This window comes from Nicotiana sylvestris, chromosome 4 (assembly GCF_000393655.2).
Source record: "Nicotiana sylvestris chromosome 4, ASM39365v2, whole genome shotgun sequence".
Classification (NCBI taxonomy): Eukaryota; Viridiplantae; Streptophyta; class Magnoliopsida; order Solanales; family Solanaceae; genus Nicotiana; species Nicotiana sylvestris.
This window is the reverse complement of record NC_091060.1, coordinates 139,570,374-139,580,046: the sequence shown is the minus strand read 5'-3', so window position 1 is coordinate 139,580,046 and position 9,673 is coordinate 139,570,374. Positions and strand designations below refer to the sequence as shown.

The 9,673-nt window shown below is 41.5% G+C and overlaps 1 protein-coding gene across 1 annotated transcript; it reads right to left on the bottom strand.

Moving 5' to 3' along the window:
- Positions 1-8,853: 8,853 nt before the first annotated feature.
- LOC138890240 (uncharacterized) lies at positions 8,854-9,348 on the bottom strand. The gene has a single exon (XM_070173610.1). The coding sequence runs from the start codon at positions 9,346-9,348 to the stop codon at positions 8,854-8,856; it is 495 nt and encodes a 164-aa protein (XP_070029711.1).
- Positions 9,349-9,673: the final 325 nt, after the last annotated feature.

Sequence of the window (9,673 nt, the reverse complement as noted above, 5' to 3'; positions counted from 1 at the left end):
TAGTAAATTTCAATATACTTAGCTTCTTATATTATCCATAGTCAACTGGCACAAGCCCTGGAGTGTGCATGTTCTGTTAACCTTAAGTTGATATGCTTTCCTACCATGACTGCTTGGGATTTTGGAATCTTTGTGTTATACTCAACATGTTAGGCTACTTGTTGACTGTTATAGATCATGCCTACTAGCCTATTTTCTATATGTATTAGGATCTCATGTGAAAATTTCTATGACTCTATTAGACTATCATGATTAAGAATCTCAGGTCTGAAGTCCCTTTTAGATTAATTCTCGATCATGCCTTACTGCAGAATTATTTTCTGGAAAGCTTAGCATGCTTAGCTTGTATGTCTTGTATGCTTACCTTGTTAATCCAAGTGACATGCCTCCTCAACTCTCCTAATGTTGTGTGTATATTCAGCATGCTACACTATTTCCCCTATTGAATAATTACTCAATCATGAACCTATGTTGTTAGTTTTCTATGTCAACTCATCATGTTAAAGAGCTCTACTGATTTTTCTAGTTTTCATGTTCAAAGCCCCACTTGTTTCTAAAATGCAAGTTCCAATATGTCTTATGCGAGTCATGTCAATATGTTTTATGCTTCTATATCTATGTCCTAGTGAGAACTGCTATTAGTAGGCTTCTGAGCTATTTAATTAGTTGTCATGCGTAGCTTGTTAGTTTGTGTGGTTAAGTTGTTCATATGCAATCGGTGGGTAAGTGGGTCTTCCCTTTAGGCCTAGTGTGGGTCCTTGTGTGAGTTTGAGCTAAGCAATTGATACATTCTAATGTTTGGGGTGTATTTGGATCTGGGTTTGATGTTCGAGCTTGCGGAAAGCTCAGGCTTTACTGGGTTATTTTCTTTTGGGTATGGTCTATTAAATGGGCCTATAGTGGTCTTCTTATGTAATTATTCATATTTGATTATTTCATTCGGGCTGTAATAATTTGTAAATTGAATAATTAGGGATTTAGTAAAATTGGGGAAGGAGGGGAATTCTAGTACTTGCATAAATGGGTAGAAGCATGCCTATAGGATCTATTTGGTTTATTCACTACTTGTTTTACATGTTTTTGATGTCATTAGTAGAAATCCTGCCTATAGGAGTCACATGCACACACATCATCTAAACATATGCGCTTTCAAGTATTTGCCGTGCATGTTTCCACTACTGTGTTTCATTAGATAACATGTCTTAGGGCACTGTAATGTAATGTTTCACTCGCCTAGATGTCATGCCTATAGGACTTCAAAATAATCAATCGATCAATTGCTTCAATTACTTTTAGTGTGCTACTTATTTAGATATCTTGGCTATAGGCCTAATATTCTAACCAACTGTTCCCCTTGTCTTTTCTATTACACTGTCGAACCAGCATTAGTAATTCAGAGTTATGACTATTTTCATTAACTTTCTATACAAAACGATTAGATATTATGTCTATAGGACCTGCAACATTCAATTTGCCTATGCGCTAATTCAAAATTGTTATATTATTCATGTATTATTCGAATCCAGAGTCACTTAAAAATCTTGCCTATAGAATTTGTAATTCGCCTGAACGCTGCTTATATATAATGCTGGAAATCAAAATACTTAGAGACCATGTCTATAGGACTCATAATGATATAATCTGCTCGTACCTTAGCATAAAAAAATGTTGTATTACCTGTTTAATACTAGAACCATATAGAAATCATGCCTATAGGATTACAGAATTCTAATACGTCTTAATCATGTCTATTTCCTAAACTGCCCCATGCATTTGTTGATTGTGTATGGAGGCTAACTTGGGCCTTTAATTTTCTTTACGTAAAGTCCTATCTGTTTTGAATGTCGCCTAGTTTTATCATTTTGAGCAACCTAAGTTAAATCTAGAACCATCCAGATAGAGGTCCAAAGCCTCCTGGACCATAGGCATAGGACGGGTAGTGAACGCATAGAGTATGATTTAGAATTGAATTAGAGCGCCTTAAGTAAATAACTTCAACATAGTAATTGGGTAGCAAGAGATAATAGCCTGTGCTCACTGAATAATATGAGCAACCCCTGCCTTAAGGGAGTTGCAAAATATTATTTATGTTGCACGGGGTGATCCTTTAGGCTAAAAAAACTTAGGACCCCCTTTCCCTTTACGTACTTGCTATCTACACTTAGTCGTTTAATATAGACCAGTGTAGTTGTTTCATTGTAATTATTAGGATTTGTACCAATTCCTGTGTGTTATAATAAAACTCTTCGATTTTTGTATTCCTTTTATTTATTTGATCACCTGGCCTAATTGCCTAATCTACATAGCTTTAAGTTCGGCCGAGACCCACAGTTATGGACCTCGAAGAGTGCCTAACACCTTCTCTTTGAGGTAATTTGAGTCCTTACCCTATCATTGGTGGCGTTGACTAGTCAAACATAATTATTTGCATAATAGGTGCCCTAACGCACCTTAAAAATCATTAGGTGGCGATTCTTCTCTTTTAATACCTCCTTTAAAAGAGTTGTCACACGTTGAAACCTGCTTTTGCGAGAAAATGGGGCGCGTCAACGTCGACAATGATTTCGGCCACCACGATGAGAATGATAACATAGCACTAGGGAACGGCATAACCCCGGTCGATCTAGATGGAGTTCCGGCTGTAGATCTAATCAATGTCAGCTCACATGTAGTCCTCAACGCAAATTTGGCTGTCGATCTCGAGGACAACGTCCGTAGGATGTTCGATCAGCTACTCAAAGCACACATGGTAGCGAAGATGGCAAGATTAACCTGTGGGTGATCTTCAAAATGTTGCTGGCTCAACAGGCAGCGATAGCCTAGCTCCAAAACTAGAATCACCTAGTGAGCAGGATCGAGCCCGATCCGTTGCAGGATGTTATCCACAGGGTCGAATCGGTTTCAAGGAAATCAAAGAAGAAAGAATCGAGGACTGATCATGCAATCATGAAGATGCTCGAAAAACTAACAAAATGAATTGAGTCGGGGGAAAAGAAGATCGACGCAAACGATAAGAAGGTGGAAACTTACAACTCTAGGGTCGATCAAATCCCCGGGGCACCACCAATATTGAAGGGTCTGGACTCCAAAAAGTTCGTGCAAAAGCCTTTTCCCCCGAGCTCGGCTCCCAAGCCGATCCCCAAGAAGTTCTGAATGCCCGAGATTCCTAAATACAATGGAACGACTGATCCAAGTGAGCATGTCACCTCTTACACATGTGCTATCAAAGGGAATGATATAGAGGATGACGAGATCAAATCTGTCTTGCTAAAGAAATTCGGAGAGACCTTTTCAAAAGGGGCTATGATATGGTACCACAATTTACTACCTAATTCTATTAACTCATTTGCTATGCGGGCAGATTCTTTCGTAAAGGCACACGCTGGATCCATCAAGGTTGAAACTAGGAAATCAGACCTATTCAAGGTAAGGCAGAAGGACAACAAATTGCTCAGAGAATTTGTCTCCTAATTCCAAATGGTACAGATGGACCTGCCACCAGTCGCTGATGATTGGGCTGTTCAATCTTTCACCCAAGGACTCAATGTCGAACCTCGGTGGCCTCGCAGCAATTGAAGGAGAATTTGATAGAGTACCCGGTTGTTACTTGGGCCGATGTGCATAATCAGTATCAATCGAAGGTCATGGTAAAAAATGACCAACTTGGGGCTCCTTCCGGGCCCGTTTATCCTATGAAACCCGTCGACAAAATCAAGAGGGATATTGATCGAGAACCGAGGTCGAACATAGATCGATATCAACCGTATAATAGAGATCGTAGAAGCAACGGATCTGGGCAAAAACTTGCACGAAATGAAAGGAGGAGTGATCGAGGCCAGAGTTCTCGGGGACACATATGCAAGAACGGCTTCGACAGGCCTATCGGACCCAAAGAAGCACCACGATTATCAGAATAAAACTTTAATATTGATGCATCCGCCATCGTATCAACAATCGAACGCATCAAAGATACCAAATGGCCTCCACCTCAACAAAGCAATCTAGCCTAAAGAGATCCCAACCAAATGTGCAAATACCATGGAACTCACGGCCACAGAACGGATGATTGTCGACAATTGAGAGAAGTAGTAGCCCGGTTATTCAACAACGAGCCAAGAATCATTTCAGAAACAAGGATTCCAATAAACAAAACAAGCAAGAGGAACCTCAACACATCATTCATATGATCATTGGAGGGGTCAATGGTCCTCAAGGTTCGATGTTAAAATACACCAAAGTATCAATCATGAGGGGAAAATGGACTCGTGATTACATACCAAAAGGAACTTTATCTTTCAATGACGAGAATGCAGAAGGAATCATGCAGCCCTATAATGATGCACTGGTAATATCTATACTCATGAATAAAACTCTAGTTAAACGATTGTTAATTGATTGAGGTAGCTCGGACAACATCATCCGATCGAGGGTTGTAGAACAACTCGGCCTACAGGACCAAATCTGCTTGTAGCCTGAGTGTTAAACGGGTTCAACATGGCTTGTGAAACTACTAAGGGAGAAATAACATTGCCGGTAAATGCAGCCAGAACCATCTAGGACACCAAGTTTTATATGATCGAAGGGGACATGAGGTATAACGCTCTGTTTGGGAGACCGTAGATCCATAACATAAGAATTGTGCCCTCAACCCTTCACCAAGGGTTAAAATTCTCGACACCAGAGGGAATTAAAATGATCTATGGGGAGCAGCCCACCGTAAAGGAAATGTTTGTCGTCGATGAAGTAATTCCAATATCACCACTCTCATCGTTAAAGGATCCAGATTCAAAAGCAAAATAGGAAGCAAAATAGCAACCACCGATGTCGTCCTGGACCCAACCGGACAAGTAGGGGACTGAGGAAGACGATGATTACGGGGTTCCCTGATCCTTCATAGTCCCCGATGACTCCGACACTACCAAATTAACGGTCGAAGAGCTGGAGCAAGTCATACTAATTGAACATCTGCCTGATCGAAAGGTATACATAGGCACGGGGTTAACTCCCAAGCTCAGGAAAAAACTCATTCAATTTCTTATTTGCTTACATGGATTGTTTTGCTTGGTCCCATCTCGACATGACAAGGATCCCACCAGTGATCACCAGTCACAAACTAAGCCTGGACCCAAAATTCCTTCCGATCAAGCAAAAAAGGAGACCACAATCCGAGATCAAGCATGCTTTCATCGAGGACGAGATAATTAAACTCATTAAAATAGGGACTATCCGGGAAGTCAAATACCTGGAATGGCTAGCAAACGTAGTAGTAGTCCCTAAAAAAGGGAACAAACTAAAAATGTGTGTGGATTACAAGGATTTAAATAAGGCATTCCCCAAAGACTCTTTCCCTTTTCCTACCATCGATCGCATGATCGATGCCACGGCCGGCCACAAGATCCTTAGTTTTCTCGATGCCTACTCCGGGTACAACCAAATATGAATCAACCTGGATGATCAAGAAAAGACCTCTTTCATCACTAAGTATGGCACATACTGTTATAACGTAATGCCATTTGGATTAAAAAATATTGGTGCCACATACTAACGCCTAGTAAATCGAATGTTCGATGAACAAATAGGGAAATCTATGGAAGTTTACATTGACTATATGTTAGTTAAGTCCCAGCGAGCAGGGGACCATTTGAATCATTTGCAGGAAACCTTCAATATATTGAACAAGTATAACATGAAGCTGAATCTGAAAAAATGCGCATTCAGAATCGGATTGGGTAAATTTCTTGGGTTTATGGTATCCAACCGAGGAATCAAGATCAACCCCTACAAGATCAAAGCTATCGAGGATATCATGATAGTGGACAACGTGAAGGTCGTGCAAAGATTAACGGGGCACATAGCCACCCTAGGGTAATTCATTTCGAGGTCCTCTGATAAGATTCATCGATTTTTCTCGTTGCTGAAAAAGAAAAACAACTTCACATGGACCCTGAATGACAACGGGCCTTGGAAGAACGTAAGCAATATTTTTTGAGCCCGCCACTGCTTCACACACTGAGGGTGGACGAACGACTATACTTGTATTTGGCAGTATTGGAGATAACAGTAAGTGGAGTCCTAGTTCGGGAAGAACAAGGTACGGAATTTTCGATTTATTATGTTAGCCAGACCTTAGGTGAGACCGAAACTAGATATCTTCACCTAGAAAAATTGGCACTCGCTTTGCTAAGCGCCTCTAGAAAACTGAAACTGTACTTTCATTGCCACCCTATATGAGTTGTGATAACTTACGCATTGCGTAATATAATGCACAAACCCAAACTCTCGGGATGATTGGCCGAATGGGCCATAGAAATCAGCGTGTACAATATTGAATATCAGCCCCGAACAGCTATTAATTCAGAAATTTTAGCAGATTTTGTGGCTGACTTCATGCTGGCCCTAATACCTGAGGTCAAAAGAGAGTTGTTGGTAAACTCAAGGACGTCTTGGGGAATCTGGACCCTTTTTACGAATGGTGCATCGAACGCAAAGGGGTCCAGACTTGGCATCGTACTGAAGCCACCTACAGGTAATATAGTTAGATAATCCAATAGAACTGTGAAATTGACTAATAACGAGGCCGAATATGAGGCCATGATTGCACGTCTTGAACTAGCCAAAAGCTTGGGGCTGAGGTAATCGAAGCTAAATGTGACTCCCTCCTTGTGGTAAATCAAGTTAACGGAACATTCGAAGTCAGAGAAGAGCAGACGCAAAGGTACTTGGATAAGCTGCAGGTAACATTACATCGATTCAAAGAATGGACTTTGCAGCATGTACATCAAGACTAAAATAGTGAGGCCGATACACTAGCAAACTTAGGCTCTTCGGTCGAGGACAACGAGCTCAACTCAGGGGGGGGGACAGTCGTACAACTCATGAGATCGGTAGTGGAAGAAGGTCACTCCAAAATAAACTCCACAATCTTGACTTAGGACTAGAGCTCAGGCGTACGAGAAGTCAGATAGAAGGAAGTCATAGACTTCATTTGGGACCGCATCATATGTCGATTTGGGATGCCATCAGAAATTGTATGTGACAACAGGAAAAAGTTTATCGGCAGCAAAGTGACCAAGTTTCTCGAAGATCATAAGATCAAAAGAATCTTATCGACAACTTATCACCCTAGTGGGAATGGAAAATCCAAATTGACCAATAAAACCATAATCCAAAACCTTAAGGAAAGGTTGACCGACCCAAGGGAAAAATGGAAGGAGATCCTTCCCGAAGTTCTTTGGGCATATCACACAACCTCGAAGTCCAGTACCGGGGCAACCCCGTTCTCATTAGTTTATGGCACCAAAGCTTTAATACCGGTCAGTCGGGGAGCCAAGTATCAGATTCTAATATATAATAAAGGAATCATATGACGAAGCCATGAATACGAGCCTGAGATATTGAATGAAAGGCGTGAAGCCGCCCTTGTCCGATTGGCCGCCCAAAAGCAACAGATCGAGAGGTATTACAATGGAAGGGCCAACCTTTGATACTTCAATGTCGGGGACTTAGTACTAAGGAAGGTCACACTAAACACCCGGAATTCGAATGAAAGAAAGTTGGGTCTGAACTGGGAAGGACCGTACCAGATTGTCGAGGTCACCGGAAAAGGATCTTATAAGCTCGGAATGATGAACGGAGAACAACTATCGAGCAATTGGAATGTAACTCACCTAAAATGATACTACTAAGGTACAACCCAATTCATTTTCTTTTATTTCGGACTAACATTTGTAGGTAATCGACATGAAGCAGTACAAAGTTTTAGGTCTGAAAGTACGTGTTCCACTCTTTTTTCCTTAGACAGGTTTTGTCCCAAACGGGTTTTCTAGCAAGGTTTTTAATGAGGTAATAATGGATCGTGCTAAGTTAGAATTGAAGGCCAATCATGAATCGGTGTTCACGTTTATAGTATTCAAGGTTCCTCTACAATCAACTTCGAATATTGGGGGGCATTACCCTCGGATATCGACTTTAGCAAGGAAATTACTTCGTAATGGAAGAGTCTCGATAGGTAGGATTTGTTGCAAGGGCCAAATGGTCAAATGAACCGTGCCCACATAGATTGCTCGAGCCCAACATAAGAAATATACGCATGTACAACTATTTTGCACAAGAATAAAGAGAAGTACTTCTTTGCAATTATCTTATGTTTTAAAGATTTTCTCTTTACATCCCTTGAAGAATTTTGTAATTCTGATCCCCTAAAGGAAACGAGCTCAAGGGCCGATTATAACCGGAGTTTGGATGATCACCCCCTCACTCGGGGACTTACCATTCGAAAACAAACTCGATCTAATCGAGCTATTAAATATCGGGGGCATAAGACCTGTTAGACAACCCCCGAATTTTAGAGGCCACGACCATACCCACTTGGGGACTGTTATCTTAGGTAAGCCTGGATAACTCGGGAAAGCTAGCCCACTGGGTGACGCTCGAACTAAAAGGCTACGGCCATATTAACATAGCTTAGAGACGTATGAGAACCGTGACAAAATATAGGCCTTCAAAAAAGAAAGATTTTTCACAACCGGTTCTAAGTGTTATCCTCAGCAAACTATAATCTGAATTGCTTACTTTGAGAGAGTTTTCGGTAACACCGAACCCCCAAGATGACTCAATAATGTAAAGGCAAGGTTTGTTCGAACTTTTACAACCTAAGTTATTTTATGCTAAGGCATTCCGGCCTTTGTGAATACAAGTAATAAAACAAAGAAAAATTTGAAAGCCAAAAGGGAAAGAAAGCCTTATATATATTTACTCGATAATCTTTTTACAAAGGCCAGAATAGCCTAATACAAAAATATACAATGGCCGAAATAGCCTCAAAAAGATGTAAAAACTAAAAACATATAAAGCTTAAGTGGCCTGGTCCTCATCAGAGGCAGCGTCTTTATCCTCGGGATCTTCCCCGCCTTTAGACTCACTTAAGCTCTCGGAATCTTCCTCGGGAAAGACCAGCTTCTGAGCCCTGGCTTCTTCTTCTTTGGCATTCTCGATTTCAGCCAGCACATCGAAGTTTTGAGCATAGACTCCCTCGAGGGCTTCCATTCGAGATTGCCACCTTGCATACTCCACCACACTTTTAGCTTGCGCTTGAATCGCCTCGATGTCAACCTTGTACTGAGCCACTTTAGTGTCAGCCTCGGTCTTGTCCATAACTACCTCTGATTTGGTCACCTCAAGTTCCTTGGCCAAATTCTCTTTATCAGAAATAGCCGAGTCCAATTGAGATTGGAGCTCCTCAATTTTCTTGACCTGCATCGAGGCCTTCTCTTTTTCAGCCCGGATCCAGGTCTTGCCCGACTCCAATTGTTCTTGGAAGGCATCCGTTTTCGAGGCTAAGATGCCCATATTTTTCTTGAACTCCTCAGTCTCGGCCTGTATCGTATCTACCTGTGCCTTGAGCTGCCTGATCTATTCAAGCCTCTGTCGGACCTGCAGGATCGGATCGTTAGCCACTATGTCCAATTTTCCTTCACTATCATGAAGTACTAGAATTACCTGCTCGGCCATCTCGGTATGCTCCCTCCGAGCTATTTCTAACTCGGCCTGAAGCTTCTCACTGAGAAGCTTGTAGGTGTCCCTCTTCATAGTGAGATCCCAAACCTCAGCCTCGTGATGAGTTAATTCCTCCCAGTATCGGAGGAAAGTCTCATGGTGTAGCACCGAAGCCTGC